This window comes from Mastigoproctus giganteus, chromosome 11, assembly GCF_048544385.1.
Source record: "Mastigoproctus giganteus isolate SK-2022 chromosome 11, ASM4854438v1, whole genome shotgun sequence".
Classification (NCBI taxonomy): domain Eukaryota; kingdom Metazoa; phylum Arthropoda; class Arachnida; order Uropygi; family Thelyphonidae; genus Mastigoproctus; species Mastigoproctus giganteus.
Window position 1 is genome coordinate 141,969,715 of NC_143585.1, and position 23,695 is coordinate 141,993,409.

Consider the following 23,695-nt stretch of genomic DNA (forward strand, 5'->3'; position numbering starts at 1 on the left):
AATATCGTATCATAATGTCAACACAATAATACATTGATAATTTGTTCCAAGACCTTGGAAGTTGAAATTTTCGCTTTATAACTAAGCTATTTATCTCTCTATAAAAGGAGATTTTTATAATGAAAATTGTACATAGGTGCAAAACAAAACACGTGGCCAACATGTTTAAAGACGCTGAGAAGAAGGACAACGTGGTCCAGTAGAAGACAATCATAAAGTGAAATAAGTAGGCAGCGATTAGCAGAATCAGCCACTTCATAGAAACAAATTCAAATCATTAAAATGCATTACACTTTCATCATTGCCATATGATTCTATTATAAGAATCAATTTTGAATGCCTTTGTGATATTTTTCCTAAAGCACATTTCTGGAGGTCACAACAATAAAAACAATTTGCACTTTCCAGTTTATTGGGCTTTTCTGTTAGTGCAATCTATCATAAACGGGTAGTAAACTGGATGTTATTGCATTTGAGATAGTTGTTGGTATGTTGTTTAATGGCATAAGGGCTACTCTACTAAGGCCCATATTGTGCTTATTTGAGATAGTACTGATAGCTGGAATTCTGTGGGTTTTTACATTATTATGGTTAAATGTGTTTCCCCTTCACTGAAGTCTTCAATGATATAAAAAAACAAATTTTCAGAATTTTCTCTTCATTCCTATTTTTAAAGCTTCGTAAACTTGTTACTCTGTATTTCACTTGTGTGCTGTGTTCTCTATTATTGATTGCTTATCTTTTTTACTGTTTTAAATTTTACAGCCCAAAACAATGTCAGTGAACATTTGCAAGGCAACCCAAGAAATATCAATTAGTTAGTATGTACATATTACAGTATTAATTAATCTATGTAAGTGTAAATTTTTTTGCTAACCTGTGGAAAATAATTTCTAATTTTCACATAATTTAATTTTAATTGGTAATGTAATAAAGTGTATGTTTTATATCTTTATTTTTATAGCCTGTGGTTAATATTCCTCCTATTTTTGCTTATTAAAATCGCCATTTAATAGAATTAATTTAATTCACAAACATAACCACAAAGTATAGTGAACAGTATTTTATTATGGAGCATCCATCATACAGTGAACCAATCATAAAGCAGGGGTTATTTCAAATGTGTAATAGTAATCCCACATTAATGTACCAACAGCACCATATTCAGGATAGTGAAGAATGAAAGAGAACTGGGATAATTGTTCAGTCAGACATGAAGTTCTCTGAGAAGTGCAGACAGGCTGCTAGAACAATCATGGGGGTTCAGTCAATTATATTCAGGGACAAGGAGGTGATTATTTCACTGTATAAGACAAAGGTTATAACTCATTTCAGAAAAGATGTGGATATGTTGGAACAGGTGCAGAGAAGAGCAACCAGATTAGTCAAGAACACAAAGGTGTACCCTTTCTGCAAATTTCAGTGTTAAGAGACTAGGCACTTGCAAGGCAACAAAATTAAATGGTTCAAGTAAACTTAATGATGGTATTTAACTCTTTCTCAGACAGTGCACACAAGGGGCATAAACTCAAATGAAAAAGGGATGACTGTTCAGTAGATGTGAAAAAATTGTTTTAGCCAGAGATATCTGGTGTCCATAACCGAGTGGGTAGAGCGGGGTTTAAGCCCTGACTGCTAAATACGGTCAATCTGCCAACCAGCACTGGACCAGTGTGGCAGATTATGGTCCATTTCCCTCAACTTGTTGAGGAGGCTTCCATCCTGCAGTGAGTTGAAATGGCTGCAGTTTACCTTTTACTATCATCTGGTGTTATGGAAGATAGGATGGACAGATGAGGTGGGTAGCATTTTCTTTTATGGATATATAGCATTTTGGAAGATATTTCATATATTTTGCCTGTTTTTTTAGTGCAAATTATCTAATATCTAGTTATGATATACTATTTTCATAAAAATAAGTGCAAATCTCCCCCCACCACACACACACACAAATTTTTTGTACTATAAAAATAATGTTCTATTTCCGGGTGATTTGATTATATATACAAAATGCAAATCACTTGAGCAAAACATCAAAATTAGGCTAACATTGCTGAAATCATAATGTGTTATTACATTATGCACTAAGGTAACCAAGGCTATATAGTATGTCTATAAAGTGCACATACATTTTGCCAATAATTCTGCACAAAAACCATTAGTCTCTGATCAACTCAGCCAATATTTAGAATACCATGCTGAAATCATTTCAGCCTAGCAATGGACACTGAAACTTTCAACATGGGAGTCAGGTGGCATAGTTGCTACACTACCACAAAAAGCTTTCTGTTTGGGATAAAAATTAAACAGTATAATGACTGTTACCTGCATGATATGCTATGGATCCTTTATTCCATCCTGGATGCCTGCATTTGGGATAATCCTGAAAAAATAGAATAAAATAAAATTCAGAGAGTCTTAGCCAGTCTGGTAGACACTAATTATGTCAAGATAATCCAAAATTTTACCCTTATTTTAAAAGTTCTTTACATAAACAAACTTAAACACTAAAATCCCTAAATTTTAACATACTATCTGTGACAATTAGTAACATTATAACTTATCATGTCAAATAAGTATATACAGTGCTTTTTTTTTTTTTGGGACGGTACAGCACCTTTATTAACAGTGACATTTGGATGCAGTGCACTTCAAAATTTTTTTTCACATGTTTACCTACTATTCAAATAAGCTTAAAATTATTTAACTAAATTTGCATTTTTTTTGCTGTCTATTTTTAAGATATTTTCATAATTCTAAATTACTCAAATCGGACCTCTAATTAACAAAGTCCTTTTATAGTGAATTATTTTGAATTCCCCTTGGAAGTTACATTTAAAATAGTTTCCATTGAGTGAAGAAAATTTTCATATAGCGAACGAATTAAGAGAGAATTAACTTGGTATGCACTGTTAGTGCTGCTGCTGCCCGAATTAAGAGCTAACGCATTCTACAACTTAGTGTTACTGGTAAAACCTATCCGACCACCTTTCCCACATACGGAGTTGTGCTAGTTAAGAGTGAGCAGATCGTGTATTCCCAATGGGCTCTGGCCCACCTTCTACTGCAGTGGTGTCCAACCTTTTCCTGTACAGCGGCCATATTCAAAAAAATCCAGTTGGATTTCTTTATTAGTGTGTTATATTTTCCATATCTTGTTGCATGTAAAAGTAAAATTGAAATATTCGAAAATTTTATTAAGTACAATACACAACTACTGAACATTACATTTAATGAGAAAATTTTTTTTATAATTAACAAAATTTAAAATGCTGTTTTAGTTCACCTTCCTCACGGGCCGTAGGTTGGACACCTTTATGAATCAACCATAAGCTCCCCGTTCGAGAATTATAAAAGTGATTTTCTTTTACCCCGACAAATAACCACCTGTTGTTTCGCGGAAGTACATTATCCACATTTTTCCGTAACATTTCCTTATTTCTGTTTACATGGTCGCAGTACCTGAATATCCGAATGACACCGACATTTTGGACAGCTTCAAAAAAAAAAGAAAAGAAAAAAAAAAAAAATTCAAATTTAGTGACAATACCGATGAGGAGAGAAGGAAAACGAGAACAATAATGGTATTAAACCTTCTAAACATGAATTGTTAGCATTTGGTGAAAGTGAAGATAGAAAATTGTCAATTAGGTAACAGTTAAATGAAAGAGATGCAATTCATCAATTTCGGTGATACCTAATTGATAAGGTTGCAGAAGAATTGAAGCATTTGATGAACGCTCTGAGTAAGATACCAATTTCATCGAGTGAATGTGAACGAGGATTTTCACAAATGAATCTGATCGCCAGCCCAACCAGCGATTCATTGATGACAAAAACAATTCTTCACTACTCTTTCTTAAAATTGTAGGCCCACTGCTGACCTGCTTTGATTCAGCAAAATATGTCGATTCGTGGCTGCTTTGGAAACTTCATTCAGCAACCAACACACAGAGGAAGAAAAGAGGTTGGCAACCTGCAGCTAACGAGCAATATGCAGCTCTTTAACTTTACAACTCACATGAAACACAATTTTAAATGGAGTTAGAGGACTGAAAAATCAAGGGCGTGCAGTGAAAGCCTTAAAACTGAAATTGGGGATTTGGAGAGGCAAAAGGCTGCCCATGCAATTCTACACAAATGGACGGCGATAGATGAGTTTAAAATGCAGACCAAATTGTGTTCGATGCGTGGTGTAGCTTACCGGACCCGTATATAAATTTGAAAATATTTGTGTTTGGACTTCTCAATTTTTGGTTCGACATATTTCTGCGAGCAAATATTTTTGAACATGAACTATATTAAAAATAAATCAAGAAACCGTCATCTGAACAATGCGAGCATGTTTAATTATGACATACTCGCACGATGTTGGAAGACACTTGCTCAAGAACTTCATCCGCAAAAGTCACATTAATTTGTACCTAATTGGATGTTTGTTACTTTTTTTCAGTATTAATAAATAATATTTCAAAAAATATATATATATTTTTAATAAACACCTTCCTACTCTGTTCAGATTCGCTCTCTCTCCAATTTTTTTTTTAATTAGATCAAAAATGGCTCTTCATTCAAAAAAGGTTGCCGACCCCTGGCATATGGTGTCGGATGAGAACTTAATAAAAATTTGGAATATTCTACAACAACTTTATTTTTACTTATGTTATTATTTTTTACATACTTGAATAATAAACTGTGTGTTAATACACTTAACTTGTTGTTCTTATTCTGAAAACAATATCAGGCGAGAAAAAATTTCAAAATACTTATCATATCTTTTCACTTTTTCCTGATAGCACAGAATGAGTACCGGCACCAATTTTTTTACAGAAAAAGCACTGAGTATATATATGTGGTATGTAAGCTCTGATGATGAGCATATGGTTTATTTTTGTGTAATGAACAGTTATTGTTAAACAGGGAAACACTGTGAATATTACTCAATGCAATGTTATATAATAATATTTATTTATTTATGTCCTGATTGCCATACAGGATTAGATATTCCTCAAATGGGCAAACAAACAATTACACATCAAATTTTACTTAGACATTACAGCAAAGATGAGATTGATCTTTATATAAATAACACTAGCAAATCACCTTTATGGCAATTTGTCTAACGTTTTAAATGGCGTGATTCCCTGACCATTATGGGGCATAATGGTCAGTCTATTTTTGCTTATTTTGTTTTATTTTTTACTGTTGTTGGCTTAAGTCTCTGGCACTTGTGATTTTTACAGAATTTGAACCTGGTACTCATCAAGGAGGGTGCCGTTAAATTCTTATATGATTGGCTTTTAAATTTAATTGGTTATTCTAACTTATTAGCATTAGTAGAGGCATTTGATGCAAGAAAGCAAGCTTATGCAGCATCAGCCAAAAAAAAAAAAAAAAAAAAAACCACTCCCACTTCACCCCTCTGTTCGTTCAAAATACCTGTCCAGCTGAGCCTTAAACTTATTTAGGCTATCAACTTCGACAAGGGATGGAAGTCTGTTCCACCAACCAACCACTCGCTGGCTAAAGGCAAATTTCCACATGTCTATCCTACATCTGTCTTTCCTCAATTTGAATTTATGCCCTCTCAGGTGATTATTCGGAGCGAGAGGAAGAATCCCATCAGCATTGAGCATGCTCAAACCATTCAATGCTTTATACACCTCTATCAGATCACCTCGCTGATGCCTAGTCTCCAGACACTGTAATTTGCAAATCTTAAGCCTTTCTTCGTAAGAGCACCCCTTTGTTCCATTCACTAATCTTGTTGCCCTTCTCTGTACTCGTTCCAGCAGCTCTACATCCTTCTTGAAATGAGGCCTCCAGGCTTGTATACAGTACTCTAGGTGTGGCCTGACCATTGCCTTATACAAGGGAATAATCACCTCCTTATCCCTGCTAGAAAAATTCCTATATATCATTGACAATACACCATGAGCTACTCTTGCAGCCAGTCTGCACTGCTCAGAGAACTTCATATCTGCCTGCACAACCACCCCCAGGTCCCTTTCATTCTCTACCACTGTCAGTGTAGTACCACAGAGTTGATACGTTGCTCTGGGGTTGCTGTTTCCCATGTGTAGTACTTTACATTTGTCAATGTTAAACTTCATTTGCCACCTCTCAGCCCATCTGCTCAACCTTTCCAGATCCTGTTGCAGCAGCATAGTGTCAGTAGTGTCCTTGACAACCCTGCCTACCTTTGTATTGTCTGCAAACTTCGACATTAAGCTTGATATACCATCATCAATATCATTTATGAATACAGAAAACAATAATGGACCCAACACTGAGCCCTGAGGGACTCCACTAATAACATTAGTCCACGACGAGCAGTGTCAATTGATTACCACTCTCTGTCTTCTCCCCCTCAGCCACCCCTTTACCCACAGCAGCAATTGGCCTCCAATGCCACACTGCTCCAACTTGTGCACAGTCCTCCATGTGCAACAGAATCAAAAGCCTTTCTAAGATCCAAGTATATAATATCAAAGTTATTCCCTGCATCCAGTTCCTTTGTGACTGCATCATAGTATCCAATCAAATTGGTCAGGCAAGACTTCCCCTTAACAAAACCATGCTGTGTCCGAGCTATAACTGAAGTCTTGTCTAAATGATCCTGCAGTGCTTCTTTAACTAGTGCCTCCATTAATTTTCCTGGAACAGAAGTTAAACTTACAGGTCTATAATTGCTTGTGTCAGCTTTTGATCCTCCTTTGTGAATTGGGGTCACATTTGCACATCTCCAGTCTATGGGTACCTCCCCCGAGTCCAAGGAAGCTCTCATAATTATGGCTAAGGGTTTGCTTACTTCCTTTGCTGCCTCCTTTAATATAACTGGATAGATCCCATCCACCCCAGGTGCCTTTCTTGTGTTTATCTTCAACAATTTCTCCTCCACTTTACTCTCAGTTATTACAAGATTCTCTAGCTTACTGTTAGAGTTGAATACACCTCTGGCTTTCCCCTCGCTAAATAACTCCTCATGTGTGAATGTCGATGCAAAATATTCATTTAGTTTGTTAGCTACCTGAGCAGGATCATCAACAGTTGACCCATCGATATCAAGTGGACTAATCTGATTCATCCCCTTCCTTCTAGAGTTTACATAAGTAAAGAACTCTTTTTCATTTAGATTCATTTAGATTTTCAAAATTATTTTGGAGTGTTGCTTCTCCATTATCTTTAGTCTTGTTACCTTTCTTTCCCTCCCTATTGGTTTAATTTTGACTATCTTTGCTCTACAGTTTTGACATAAGTTTTGTTTTATTTTATAATTTTTTTAGTTCTATACCACAAGCATCATGCAGAGGAACAAATTTGCTGCATCTTTATTTTCTTTCATTAATGATTTGGTCAACTATTCCATTCACTATTTAATTACATCCATATATAAAAACTATATAGAGCAGATTTGCATACCTTGCAATGCTAATATATGAGGCTTGATATATCATTAAAAATAAGTAAATGTATAACAACATAAGTTTCATTAAAAACAGTTACTCTGAATTCAGTTTTATATCTTATGGATGCACAAAAATGGCAACATAACATAGGTACATGAAATTATCTGTCATGTTGGATAAGGTTACTTTTTTTTTTTTTTTTTGGTAAACCAGTGTCCACTAGGACACTGGTTTACCAAAAAAAAATGCAGACAGGCTGCAGGGCAGGATCTTGTCAATGATATATAGGAATTTTGCTAGCAGGGATAAGGAGGTGATTATCCCCTTGTATAAGGCAATGGTCTTTTTTTTTTTTTTTTTTTTGTATTAGTTGTTGGCGCATTAGCTTCTATGGCCATATTGCACCTCCCAAAGTTTTTGCATTTTACTGTGATCCAAGCCCGAGGCGGGAAATGAACCCGCGACCTTTGGGTTGCCAGACAGGCACTTTACCTATCTGGCTAGCCCGGTTGGCAAGGCAATGGTCAGGCCACACCTTGAATACTGCATACAGGTCTGGAGGCCTCATTTTAGGAAAGATGTTGGGCAACGAGATTAGTGAGAGGAACAAAGGGTTGCAATGTCTGGAGACTAGGCACCTGCGAGGTGATCTGATTGAGGTGTATAAGGCCTTGAATGGTTTGAGCAAACTCAATGCTGATAGGATTCTTCCTCTTGCTCAATTCCGCACCTGAGGGGGCATAAATTTAAATTGAGGAATGACAATTGTAGAATAGACGTGCAGAAATTTGCCTTTAGCCAGAGGGTAGTTGATAGTTGGAACAAACTTCCATCTGTTGTAGTGGAGGTAAACAACTTAAATAAGTTCAAGGCTGACTAGACAAACTTTTGGAGTGAATGGATGGGTGAAACAGGAAGGGTTTTAACTCCTAGAATCAGTAATCTCTCAGAGGGACTGGTGTGCAGGAGCATTGTCATGAAGAAGCAAGACTCAGTGTCAATTTTCCTTTATGATCCCCCTCCCCCTTAAATTTTTGAGAACAGCAGCATAATAGGCATTCCCAATAATTGTACAGCAATACCTCACTTAGCATGGCCTCAAACAGCACGGGTTTCACTATAACATGGGGCGCCTCCGCAGCCAGGTGGGAAGGAGCAGCAGTGCGTAGCACACGCTTCTTGATTAGACCGGGGTTCGAGCCTGTCACCCCCAAATACGGAGGATGCGGAAAGGTCAGGGATTGACCACCGCATATCCCGGAGCAATATGGCCTTAGTTGCTAATGCTCCTAAAAACCAAATAACAACAACAACTATAACATGGTTTTCAATTAAGTTTAAATCAAAAATTTACTGTACATATTAAAACTCATTCAACAGCTTAGACACGTACTCTACATATATGCTGCAGTGCCAACTCTATTGTCTCACATGCACATGTGCCAATAGCTCCCCCAGGCAGTCACCGGCAATGTGCAGCAGTGTTCAGTATTCTTAATTCCATCCTGACAGGACGACATGATAGTTTTTCATTTCACAATTTAATTTTTACCCCTTTAAATCCGATGAAAAATATATTTGCATCTTGGCTAGAAATCACTGCCAACAACATGCATTCCATTTGGCAAATTATTTCACTGGTTTTGAATCACGAAGTCAGACAATTGCCAAAGACATTGTGAAGATCGGAAAAGATTTGGGATTTGAAACTTTTTGACACTGCCAATGTAAGTGACTGCATCGACTTAGATGATGCAACTCTGCTTGAAATTGACAAGCAAACTGCAGATGAAGAAGAGGAAAACAATTCTGAAGTGGATAACACTGAAGTGGCACCAAAAGAATTTTCAACAGAAGAATTGGAGAAAGTTTTTCGGGGGGGGGGGTGACATAACCTGCGAGGTGATTATGAACGGAGATCCAGATGTTGAACATAGCATCAAGATGCGGCAAATTTTACAAGATGGGTTTTGATGCTAACAAAGACTTGTTACACCGAGAAAAAGAAGAAACGACTTCATTGAAATACCTAAACAAACGACAAAGCTTTTTTCTCATTTCTAATGATGTTACCTTTCATTAATAAAATTTTTGCAATATTTTTAATTGGCTATCAACCACAAATTGTTTATAGACTGTTTCTCTGGTACGCATTCAATTAAGACCCATTATAATTATGCTTCAATCAGCACGGTTTCACATAACACTGAACAGTTTCAGTACCAATTATCAGTGCTATGCGGGATATTGCTGTATTCTTATGTGGCAAGTAGCTGTCAAAAGAATTCCTTCCATATCCCAAAAAATGACAGCCCAATCTTCCTGGCAGAGGGTTGAATCTGAAATATTCTGGTGGTGGTGGTTTCTGGACCAGAGTGATAAATCCATATTTCACCACTAGTTACAATTCTTGAAAGAAATTCTTATGGATTTGCATTACTTGTGTAATTTTCCCTGCATTATTTCTGAAGAGGTGAGAGCATTCTTAGCACCCAGCAAGAACTGACCTTGGACATGGTGAAGTGTTCATAAGGGATAGTCAGTAATGATCCCTTAGAAATATTATATTTTCCGGCAATTGCGAACAATCATTTAAAATACTATCCTTCTGGAGCCGCCACTTCCATTAGTCATCCCAAGCAGTATCATCTGTGGATTCTCTGCCCCATTTCAACTGAATAGACAAAAATATTATCTGGAATTCAGAAGGGACAGTACCATCATAAATAGCTTTTAGTTCCTCTGGGATGACTACTTTAAATCTTTTCTATTCTTCTGTATTGAGATGGAGACAGTTATGACAGTATGATTAAACAGAGTTTTTTTATAGATTAAGTATATTCATAGTCAACATAGATAATTTAATGAATGCCTCTTTAGTTGCACAACAAAAAAAATGAGTTATAGAAGTAAATCAGTAAATTAAATTTTGAAATAATTTAAATAGCGCAATGACAGTTGGACATAACATACTCTGAGCAGTATACAAAGGCCTGCCAGGACAGCATATGAGGTTTCCTTATCCTTGCTAGATTATTCCTAGCAGGGATAAGGAGGTGATTATTCCACTGTATAAGGCAATGGTAGAAATACATCTGGAGACCTCATTTTAGGAAGAATGTCAATCTGCTGAAATGGATGCAGAAAAGGCAACGAGATTGGTGAAGGGAATGAAAGGGTGGTCTTCCCAAGAAAGGCTTCAATTCTGAAGACTAAACTGTGAGGTGATCTGATTGAGGTGTTTAACCTTTGCAGTCCAGCATTATTTTCATTGTTTTCCTCATGCAGTCCAGCTTTATCAACCAGAAAAATGTCTAGTTGAAATGTAATGCTTAAAAATTATTTATTTTCAGGTTTACATGAGCTAATATATAAAACAACATGACAAAACAGTTTAAAAGCTCTCATGTAATATTTCTTCCTGGAAGAAAATTAATTCAGACAGGTTTAACAATTTCTCAATTTTGCCAACAGAAAGGCCTCAACCAGATCTTGATGTAATGTCTAAATACTTCACTCTACGACTAAGTTATTTTGTGACTTCTATACCAAAAAAAACAACACCACCTTCCATTACAGCATTATTTTCATTGTTTTCCTCATGCAGTCCAGCTTTATCAACCAGAAAAATGTCTAGTTGAAATGTAATGCTTAAAAATTATTTATTTTCAGGTTTACATGAGCTAATATATAAAACAACATGACAAAACAGTTTAAAAGCTCTCATGTAATATTTCTTCCTGGAAGAAAATTAATTCAGACAGGTTTAACAATTTCTCAATTTTGCCAACAGAAAGGCCTCAACCAGATCTTGATGTAATGTCTAAATACTTCACTCTACGACTAAGTTATTTTGTGACTTCTATACCAAAAAAAACAACACCACCTTCCATTAACAGCTGAATATACAGTGGTACCTCGATATACGAGTGCCCTAATATACGAGTGTTTTGAGATACGAGCCGCCGAGCGAGCGATATTTTGCTTTGAGATACGAGGAATCGCACACTACACCGCTGCACACGACCCCAACATGCGGGGTGTATGTTGGGGTCGTGTGCAGCGTCTAACAGTTTCTCCCACCTCAGACTAGACCTCAGTCTGTGTGCTTGTTTCCCTCGTTTTCGTAGCATTTTTGATAAGTTGGGTTCGTGTTTTTTGCTTTTTGTACATTTACAAAACATTATCAAATTTATTTTTATAACCATGGGTCCGAAGAAGAAGATGATGTCTATTGAATTAAAGCGTGAAATCATAGAAAAACATGAGCAAGGTGTGCGAGTAATTGACTTGGCGAGGATGTACGGGCGTAGCACATCAATGATATGTACTGTGCTTAAACAGAAGAAGTTGATAAAGGGTATAACGCCAGCCAAGGGCGTTACAATAATTTCTAAGCTCCGGACCTCTCTCCATGAGAAAATGGAGAAACTACTGATGGTGTGGGTGACAGAGAAGCAGCTTCAAGGAGGATTCTTAACACAAAGTATCATATGTGAGAAGGCACGAGCGATTTACGGTGATTTGCTGAAGCAGATCCCACACACTTCCACAAACGAGGAATCGGAAGACTCGTTTAAAGCCAGCCGGGGCTGGTTTGACAACTTTAGGAAAAGGACCGGCATTCACTCCGTCATCAGGCATGGTGAGGCAGCAAGTTCGGATGTGAAGGCAGCTGAGGTTTACATCAAAACGTTTTCCGAATTGATAGAAGCCAAAGGATACATCCCTCAGCAAGTCTTCAACTGTGACAAGACAGGGCGTTTCTGGAAAAGGATGCCGAATAGGACTTACATAACGGCAGAGGAGAAGACGATGCCAGGTCACAAACCCATGAAGGATAGATTAACTCTAGCACTTTGCGCCAATGCGAGTGGCGACTGCAAAATCAAGCCTCTGCTAGTATACCATTCGGAAAATCCCAGAGCCTTTAAGTCACATAAGATTTTAAAAGAAAAACTACAAGTTATGTGGAGGGCAAATCCGAAGGCGTGGGTCACCAGGAAATTCTTTGTGGAGTGGATAAACCTGGTGTTTGGCCCTTCTGTTAAAAAATATCTACAGGAAAACAACCTACCCATGCAAGTCCTTCTCGTCCTCGACAATGCCCCTGCTCACCCAACAAATCTCGAAGATGATTTACTCGAAGAGTTCAAGTTTATAAAGGTTCTCTACCTACCACCCAACACCACTCCTATCCTGCAGCCCATGGATCAGCAAGTGATTTCTAATTTTAAGAAGTTGTACACCAAGCACATTTTTCGGCGCTGCTTTGAAGTGACGGAGAACACAAACCTTACCCTTCGAGAGTTCTGGAAGGACCACTTTAACATCGTGATATGCTAAGAATTATTGATCAGGCCTGGCTGGGTGTTACAACGAGGACCTTAATATCTGCATGGAAGAAGCTGTGGCCTGAGGCTGTAGCTGAAAGGGCTTTTGAAGGATTGGAACCCGAAGTGTCAGTGGTAGAGGAGATTGTTTCTCTGGGAAAATCCATGGGTCTGGAGGTGGATGAGAGAGATGTGAACGAACTTGTCGAGGAACAGACTCAGGAGTTGACAACAGAGGAGTTACACGATCTACATTCGCAGCAGCATATGGTGGTTCAACGAAAAATTAGTTCTGAAGAGGAGCCAGAGATGGAGAAGGTTATCTCTACAAGAAATATAAAGGAGATCTTGGGAATGTGGGAGAAAGTTGTAGAGTTCGTGGATAAAAATCACCCCGAAAAAGTTGCAACTGGTCGTGCATCGGAGTTGTTCAACGAAACTTGCCTAACACATTTCCGCAATATCCTGAAAGGGAGGAAGAAACAAACCTCCTTGGACAGTTTTTTTAAACGATCTGCAGGTGAAAATGAGCAAAGCGTGACAAAAAAAGCGAAGACCAATGACGAAAATTATACGCTTCTGTAAGCACTTCACCTTTTCTTTTATTATGTTTCTATAGAATATGTATTTGTTATTTATAAATAAATGTTTCTTCTTGTAAATACAGTACATTTTTCTTATTCAAAAACACTTAACAAAAACAACTGAGGTGGTTTTTTGGGAGCTGGAACGGATTAATGGCATTTCAATTAATTTCAATGGGGAAAATTGCTTTGAGATACGAGCAATTTGACATACGAGCAAGGTTACGGAACGAATTAAACTCTTATGTCGAGGTACCACTGTACATCCATTTAGTTTTGCAGATTGTTTATTGATGTATAAATGGATAGATAGTACAGCAGGAAAATAACATTTCTAATCTGAAACACTGACAGTCATACAAATTTCAACAACAGAATTGAGGACAGGAAAAAAAAAAACCTGCCTGCCATTAACTATTGAATATAAACTTGGATTTAATTTTATAAATTGTTTATATGAAACACTAATAGATAGCAGTACAATAATTGAACCAGCACATGAGGAAAACAAATTTCATAATTGAAAACACTAACAGCTGTGCCACTTGAGACATTTAGATTTCAAGTGGGGGGGGGGAGAAACCCACTTCCTGCTGTTAATAATTTAATATAAACATGGATTTAGTTTTTCAGATTCTGCACATGAAGTATAAATAGATGTACTGACATCTATTTACACTTCATATAAAGAATTTGAAGCAAACAAATTTCATAATCAGAAACATTGATGGTCACAATGTCCAACTGAAAGAGAAATAAAAAAAAAATGTTGTATGTGTTCAACAATTGAATATAAACAACAAATAACATGGATTTAGCTTTTCAGGTTGTTTATATGAAATGTAAAGAGATATCAGTATAATAATTGCACCAGCATAGTTAGAAAACAAATTCCATAACTGGAAATGCTAATGAGTGAATTGGATGTGACATCACATTGGGAATGGAATTTTATGATATAAGAATCTTTATTTTTCCTACCAAATATAAATATAGTAGTACATTGGTATGAGACAAATTCCCTTCATGGCAGAAAATGCCAGAGGATTAATATAAAAAATAGCTAAAATATAAAATGAAAGTCTCATCACTACATTTCTGTCTAGAGTCCTGTCAGTTGTAGTAAGAAGTCCAGCTTAACAGGACATCTACTAAAACAACCTATGTGACATATGCACTCATTCAAATAATTACATACAGTTGTTGACAGAAATACAAAAAACTGCTAGGCAACAGTAACCTCGGCAAACCACACTGCAGTTTGTCTTCTATAGTTCTGATCTACAAGTGGTAGGCATGATATTGGACCACAAAGGGTTAAGGCTTTGAATGGATTGAGCAAGCTCAATGCTAATGGAATTTTTCCCTCTTGCTCAGACTACACACACAAGGGGGGGATAAATTTCAAACTGAGGAAGGATGGTTGCAAGGTAGATGTGTGGAGGTTTGCCTTCAGCCAGCAGTTGGGTAATTGTTGAAAGAAACTTCCATCTGTTGTGTTGGAAGTGGGGAAGACAGATGATGAGGAATGGGTTTTTGCTTTATAAGCTTGCTTCCTTGCATCACATGCCACTACTACTATGTTATGGCTTTTCAGAGTTTGAGACTAAAATTGACACATGTTATTCTCTGAAGTCAGTCACTTTCTTTTCTAAAAAGAAAGCAAATTGCAGAGCGCACTATAAAAGACCTTATTTAAAATTCAAAACCATTGGCTCTATCACTTCCAAGTGGTAGAGCCAATGGCTTTGAAATAACCAACAAATAAGTCAGCAGACTACATTCTGCAATGTCTAACTGATTAATATTGTACTATTAGTGATAACATCATCATGTGGCCAGAAACTTCATCTGGCAGAGTTTCATAGGACAGTTGCTGCTCTATCAGTGTGATGATTTTTATTTATTTTTTTGTCTGGCAAATTTAAAAATACTGTCCTGGGTTTCTTTGAGGTGCTAAACATGCATTTTTCACACATTTCATCGTAAAAAAAAGGAAAAAATATGAAAAAAGAGAAAGAACAGACCCTTCTAGCTAATCCAATAGCTATATAACAGTTTTCTCCAGGATCGATTATTTCTATTTCAAAGTAATGAGAAGTTGTATTTAATGGATATCTTGCCTGAGCCAAACCTACATCAATGATGCTCTTTCCTTTCCCAGCATATTCTAGTATCTGGAAGAAGTCAAAATTATGAATCAAGACTTTAGAAATGTATTTAAAGATTAACAAGTTAACTTTGATAAAATCAATAAACTTCATTTTATTTTATTTTTTAATTCACTATTAATCAGGGTATACATTACTCTAAGTATTTGGACACCCTCATCTTTCTCTCAATAAAGTGAGTGATGAAAATGAGAGGTATACAAAGTAGAAACAGATTTAAAAGTGTACAGCCATTAACAGAGATAAGAAAAATGGCATGCAGCAAGGCTCTTACAGAATTTCAATGAAGATTAATTGTCAGATGCCATATTTGCAATTTGTCATGTGATAATCACTGAAGCCAATGTAGAGAAAAGATGGAAGAATGAGGATAATGTAAGTGTTTGTGGAGAGGAATTGCCAATCCACAAAAAAAGAAAGTACTACAACAGAAATCCAGAAGTCCACCGAGTTGGTAAGTGCATCCATGGTCCGTGGAGAGCTGCATGGCATGGGTTTTCTCAACAGTGCTCATGCTGCTCCAAGCTCAACACCCACCAACGTCTTTTGAAGAAGTGTCCAGTCCATCGTAGTTGGACCATAGGAAAGTGAAAACAAACTGGAGGGCTCAGTCTCATTACACAGTCTCTTCAGATCAGACTGTTGAGTGTGGGTGCAGAGAACATCAAAACATCATTTACTGTTAGTATATTGTGCCAAAATGATGTCTGCACAAGATAGAATTGTGATACAGGACTGCTTCTTGGGGTTCAGACTTTAAATGTTGGTTGTATTGCCAAAATCCATCAACACTGATGTCTTGAGCAATTTTGTAGGGCCCACACAAAGAAGGTGAAATTTATGGTTTCTCTAGGTGTCAGATGCTCTGTGGTGTTGCACGGCTGCTAACCTCGCAAAACTGGGGACGTGGGGGAGTTTATTTGATAAGAAGATGTCTTGTTGTTTGGTCTTGTTACCTACCGAGACAGAGAGAGCTCCTTGGTGTAGACTTCCTATTTGGGTTTCAGGTCCTATCACATGAGGATTACTGGTTTGGGTAGCCAGTCCTCTACTTTGGTGAGTGGAAGAATGTTTGGTAGACTTCTAGAAGATAGTCAGCCAATGTGTGTGCTTATATCCTCCACAAACTCATTGCACTTTTTGTTGTGGACAGTCAGTATGGTCATCGTCAAGTTATGAAAGTCAGGTGAATGCTGTTCAGAAATGCAGCGGTGTACTATGTCACTTGTTCTGAAGTGACATTCTCAAAGTCAATCAATCTAAAAGGTTGGGTGACTTTGGAGAATGTTCCCACATTCTCACCCACAGACAGTGGCAGGACCAGATGATTTAGGCATTTCCAAAGCAGTTAATGCCCTTTAAATCTTCACTACATGGGCTGAATCAGAAATGAATGAATGAGAACCAATTTACATGGCTGGTAATACAGGAACAAAGACTGACAATTTTTAAGAAAAACTGACATGTTTGCATAACATCAGGAATTATTTTAAAGCTGTATAATGTATATAGAGTAAGTAATGTATAATTAATAAAATGAATGGCAGAACAATTATATGCTTGCTTTTCATATGTATAGTGCATTTATAATTGATTTTATGAAAATTGAACCATTCAAAACACTGTCCCAACTATTTCAGATAACTGGACTTATATTGTGTTTATAACAATATACCACTCCCCAGTTATACTGCGGGGTTTTGGGAATGAGCTGTGACCCACGACAACTGCTTTAACTGATCTCTCCAATTTTTCTCTAATTCATTTAAAAGTCTAAAGAAAATCCTTTCAATGTTACATTGTTGAGCATGATAAATGTAACTTTGTGTTTAGTGCTTTTTAACCACTAAAAAATAAACATGTATGAAATGAAGTGAACAGAAAAGATTGCTGTTCATTTCATTTCATGAAAAAAATTGCATGAAATGAATTTGTTATTTAGAGCATGTACTGTATTTATGTCTGCAATGGCAAACATGTGCAGATTTGTCTTTTGCTGTCACCAGCAAAGTGACTGATAACTCAAGTAGTGTTTAATATGAACAAACAATTTTAAAACATCCTTGATTTTCACAAAAAACATGTTGCGATAAGCCAACATACAAAAATTCAAGCAATTTATTTTATCACTTCTTTAAAAAGTTTTTTTTTTTTTTATTGCAGAATCTTTTTAATGACACTAATTGCAAAATCTTTACTTGCTCAACTTCCTGATATGCCTCTAACCACCCAATCACAGTCTAAGCCCTGTAATGCTTCCTGGTCTGTGGGAACACTGATAGGTGCTTCCATTTCCACATCACTTCCCTCCATCCTTTTCTTGTTGGCGATGCTTTCATCTGTTAATAAATGACACACTAATTCTTCTTTGTCGATAACAACCCAATGATTGATCATATTCTCTGTGAGTTCTTGCTCCTCAAGGAAATCTCTAACTGCCTGTAGATTGCAATGTGTCCACTGTTTTGCTCTTTATCAATTACAGTTTGATTTTCTCCATAAGCTGTTTTCAGAAAATCACTTTTTCCTCCAACAATTTTGAATTGAATCTTTCAAAATACTTTCCAAAGCAAGATCAATTTTGTATGTTCCTTGCTTTAAAGTCAACAACTTTAGAAATTGAGGAACATCACTATCTGACAACAAAAATAAAAGTAGCTTGCATCTGTGGTTTACCCTAAAATTATGATTCCTTGATCAATGGGATTTTTTGGTAAGTACATAGCCCTGATCTTTCCATCTTTGGATATGAGACTGTCAGCAGGTGGGTGTGATGGATAGTTATCTGAAAACAGCAACTTTTTTTTTTTTTTTTACCAAATGCAGTTGCACTGAAGGTACACGTTTCGTGGAACCAGGTCAAATATAAATTTGCAGTCATCCATGCTTTTAGCTGCTCACATATTCTATAGAGAGAAGTTTTCAAATGATGGATTTTTAAGCACCATGGATTCCTACTTTTCCCAATTAAACAGGTGGCTGTTTTATTCAAGCAAAATAAAACAGTACACAATCCTTACTTAACTTCAGAGCTGATTCAAAGTCCAAAGATTTAGTTGGTAACATTCTATAAAACAGTCCAACAACCTTCAAGCATAAATTTTAAGTCGCTAAGAAATTGTTTTGCACTATCAGCATCTGGTGATCTTGCTCCATTACTAATTGTTAGTAATGGAGCAAGATCAACACCATGACATTTCTGCCAAAGCCATCCATCAGTGGCAGAAAATTCACTCTCAAGCCTTGAAAAAATTTCTCTGCTTGCATCTTCAGAATGTGACCTGGCAGTGGATACCCTAAACCAAGTTTCTGAAGGAACTGGATATATAAATAATCATCCACTGCCTCGTTTTTGCAGAGCCTTGATTTCTTCCTTTCCAGTCTCTGAGTTTTGTCCAACTCATACAAGAAGGAATGTAGTCTTCCTTCTTCTACAATACTAACTTCTACAAACCTAACTCCCATTTTCTTTGTGCTTTAAAGACATCACTTTTTTATTCTTTTGATATTACAGTCAGCTTTTCCTTGATGGTATAAGATTTTCTTTTATTAATGTTCACCACACCCACAAAATCAATTCTAATTTATTATGAACAATAGTTATATATACATCTATAAAGCTTAAAAAATGTAAAAAAACTTTACTGATACACAACAAACAGTTACAAAAAAGACAACCAGCACAATTAAGTTCTCAAATTGCTGATCGCCTTTTTTCTGCATGCATTGAAAACTCTTGCACAAGCAACAGATGCTTGTGTAAGAGATAAGATACAACTGCCGTGGTTAGTGACCTTGAAGATAAGCAAATCTTACCACTCAAAGAAAGGTTAAGGTAGGAGAGGATATTATCACATGAAAAAAACTAGAAACGAGCAGGAACTGCTTTGTTCAATATACATCATTTCCTTCTTAACTCGGCAGGAAGCTAATGTCCCTAGGATTTTTTGTGAGAAAACCAGCTTCTCCCCCTGCCCACCAAGATTGGGTCATTTAAGTGGAGAAGCCTCCTTGCAGCATAAGGTTTGCAGAAGCAATGTTAATATTTTTCTTAGAATTTCTCTCAACGGCAGGGTGAGGAAGAAAGATCCATGGGATTCTGGGATTAAAGCTACAGCTTGTGGCTGCGTATTTCCAAAGCTCTAAATTGTAGGTGTTAGTTTTTGAAATAATTTTGAGTGTTTCATATTTTTATTATTATTTTTTTTATTTTAATATATTAAACTGTAGTTTGAATTCCTATAGTCATGTAGGTTAGTTTATTTTTGTATTTAAATAAGTATTTGGAAAGCTACAGCTTAATATTCAGATGGCCTTTGTTATTGATATTTTGGCGGGAATTTCATAACTTCTGTGATATTTTGTTAACATTAATTCTGAAATATAACATAAATTTTAATTTCATAATCTTTGTATTGTAAGTGGACCTTATAGCAACCATAATTTAAGTAAAATTTGAACTTTACAAAGTCCAGGGACATGGGAACTCAAACAAAAATACCTGCGAGCATTTCTGGTGTGAGTTGTAACTTCATTATTTCTATAGCTTGGTCTAGTAAACAGACCCATCTGGCGTTCGTTTCTTTCCTGATGTAAGGAGTGTACCAGTCTCAAATTATAACTTGGGGTGTTACAAGAAGAATTTGAGTCATTGAAGAAACAAGTGCTTGCCCCAGCAACAAACGTAACTGGAACCTCGTGAAGGTCTCAAGTATCTCCTAACCTGCCAAGTGATGCAAACTCACAGGAAACTACCACCAAATGAGGAAAATATAGAGGAACTGGAAACTTGTCCCCCAGGCCACTTAATATAAAAAGTGGCCAAAAAGGAGAAAACACAATCTGAGAACAAAGACAAAGAAAATACAGACGAGGAGAAAAAAATTAGAGGCATTAAATTCCATAATTGATGCAATAAAGTTGTATCTAGAAGAATTCTTACATAAACAGACAAACAGGATCACAACCCTACTGGAACATAGAATAATAGAAAACGAAGTACTAAAGGCAAGGGTAGAGTCTGTACTTGGGGAAAAAGATAATTATAGAACTATTTTATGCTCAAATGGTGGGAACCAGTAAAGCAGAAATGGCTCAGCTCAGTCAGCGCAGACAAAAGAAAAACCCAAAGCCAAGGAAAATAATATAGTAATCCAAAAGGCAAACCCTGAATTAACACTTAAATCTAGTGAGGCAGTGAGGGAAACTTATGACCAAGCTGAAACCTCACATAAAAGTGAACATAAGAAAAACTAGAAATAATGGAGTTTTGATTGAGTTAGCTATAACAAAGAAGACTTAAATAAAACAGAAAGTAATCCAGAGGTGACAGAGCTGGGATTAGAAACTGAGAAGCCCAATGGAGAAATCCCAACATAATTATCTTCGACATTACTGAATCTACTCCTGAAAAGGGGTAGATTCTATGATGACGGATCTATATTATAAAAACTTTAAGGATAACATGACAATACACAAATTTGCTAGAGAATTTATATTGAAAAAAAATAAAATAAATAAAATAATATATATATTTAACATTGGAATACTATATCTTCTTACAACTTGATTGATTCAGTAAACATTTAATTAAACAAGCCAAAGATTTGAGTTATTGCATGCAGAAAGCTTTAATATAATTAATTATCTACACTAATGCCTATAAAGTTAGTGATAGATTCAGTATGCCGCAAAGAAGCAAATCTTTTAACTGCAGCTGCTGCCATAAAATTTATTACGCAAATTCTGAAATACTCGTAGCTATAGAATAGCATACAGTTGAAACTCTGTATTTCTCAGGTTCTTCAGTATTTGCAAAGTGGGACACAAGATGATAGCGAATTATTTCCCAGACTCAGTAAATATACTATAGTAAAAATTATACTTTGCACAATATGAGAGATGCCAGACAGTGTGCGATGGTTTAAGGCTGAAAGCCTCAGACTACAAGGGAAATTTACTAGATGAACAAGTTAGTGCAAACCATCATTTTAGTTCATAGTAAATCAACTTTGTTGATTTACTATGGTGAAATGGTGTAGTTTTTGTTACATCTCATATTGTGAATGCCTTCCCTCGGCGCCTCCGTAGCCAGGTGAGCAGGAGCAGCAGTGCGTAGCACACGCTTCTTGATTAGCCCGGGGTTCGAGCCCGTGACCACCAAATACGGAGGATGCTGAAAGGTTAGGGAATGACCAATGCATATCCCCGGAGCAATATGGCCTTAGTTGCTAATGCTCCTAAAAACCAAATAACAAACAAACAGCCTTCCCTCAACAATATCATTGATAAATATTGAAAACAACAATGGACCCAGCACTGAAACCTGGGGAACTCCACTGATAACCACTCTGTCTTCTTCCACTTAACCATCCCATAATGGTTAAGTTTGTACAGCAGACTTGTAAATGCAACAGTATTACAAGCCTTCCTAAAATCTAAGTATACAATGTCAAAATATTGAGTTTAATGTCTAAGTTTACTGATGATACAAAAGTTGGCATAATCAGAGTATGCTACTTTAAGTGCCAGATAAATTAAGCAGATGGATTGAAAAGTGGGAATTAAGATTTAACATTAATAAATGTAAGGTGCTACAATTGGGTAGCAAGAATCCCTGGATAACATACCAATTGGATAGCACCAACCTCATTGCACAGTCTAGCCGACCGGGCTAGCCGAGTGGGTAAAGTACCTGCCCGGCAACCCAAATGTCGTGGGTCCGATTCCCGCCTCGGGCTTGGATCAAAGTACTGCAAAAACTTTGGGAGGTGCAATATGGCCACAGAAGCCGATGTGCCAACAACTACCAAATCAAATCAAAAAAAAAAAAAAAATTTGCATAGTCTGATATAAAAGTCTGTGAGCAGTGCACACAGGCTGCTAAGGAAGCTCATGCAGCTCTATAATTGATATACAGGAATTGTGATGGCAGGGACAAGGAAGTGATTATACAGTAGAACATCGGTTATCCGGAATAATTTGAAAGACTGATTTTTTTTTTTTTTTTTATTAACGGTAGTACAGCAAGAGTCAGTTATAGTGATCAAGCTTGCAAACTGAATTTTAATTATACTAAGCGAAAGTCAAGTTTACTACCTGTTTATAACAGATTGTACAAACAAAAAGCCCAATAAACTGAAAACTGCAAATTGTTTTTATAGTTTTGTGGTTGTGACCTTCAGAAATGTGTTTTAGAAAAATATCACAGAGACTACTGGGTTTTCTTGGATTTCAGATTAGTTTAGCTCCAAATTCAGTAAGAATAATATTGGCCTGAAACTGTGCGATTTTATTATCTTTCTTAATTTTTTATGGTAAAATGTGAATGAAAAGAAAACGCATAGTTTTAACATTGCAACAAAAAACAGAAATTATTAATAGAATTAAAAAAGGTGAAAATTTAGGAAATTTAATGTGGGGGCTTCAACAACTTACATCAAGAAAAATTCCACTGATATAACAGAAGGAGGATCTAGCAGGAAAAAGACAATGTTGGCACCTGAAAATGCCGTTTTAGACTGTGCACTTTTTTCTCCCCCCCCCCCCTTCAGAAGAGAAGTTAAACCAGTGCCTGGACCAATGTTGTGTGAAAAAGCATTGGATTTTAATTGAAAATGAAGATTTTAAGGCAAGCGCAGGTTGCTGAAAAATTTTAAACTGAGACAGGGTATACATTAACTAGACATTCAAGGCGAGAAACTTTCTGAAGACAAATCGGCAGCAGTGTCCTTTAAAAGTAAGTTCGCTTCAGTTAAGCAAATTAGGAGAAAGAAAACGTTTATAATGTTGATGAGACGGCTTATTATGGAAAGCATTACTGAGGAAAACCCTAGCCACTAAAAGAGAAATGTCTGCACCAGGTTTTAAGATGAGAAAATAGCAAGTTACAATTGCTATGTGCGCAAATGTCACTGGGATACACAGATTGTCGGGCTCGTTATCGGCAAGTCGAAAAAACAGAGCATTTAAAAATCTTTCAATTTTCCTGTTTTGTATAAAAATGCCTGGATGGATGTTTCTTATTTCTGAGATTAGTTTATATTTTTTTATTATTTAATTTAATCATAAAATTATCCGGAAAATTTGGCTATCTGGAAGAGGTCTGACATCAACTATTCTGGATAACCGATGCTCTACTGTACATAATAGTATAAGGCAATAGGCTGCATCTTGTGTGCTATATAGTTTTTTAGCTT

General features: G+C 36.5%; 1 protein-coding gene across 4 annotated transcripts in view; it reads right to left on the reverse strand.

The window, feature by feature from the left end:
- LOC150078483 (SPRY domain-containing protein 3-like) overlaps positions 1–23,695 on the reverse strand; it is a 179,016-nt gene that overhangs the window by 12,129 nt on the left and 143,192 nt on the right. For all 4 annotated transcript variants that reach the window (XM_090385550.1, XM_090385552.1, XM_090385551.1 and 1 more), the window contains exons 8-9: positions 15,354–15,503; positions 2,326–2,383 (exon numbers count right to left, since the gene is read on the reverse strand). In XM_090385550.1, the coding sequence (XP_090241676.1) occupies positions 2,326–2,383; positions 15,354–15,503 (208 nt within the window). The remainder of the gene's footprint in view (positions 1–2,325; positions 2,384–15,353; positions 15,504–23,695) is intronic.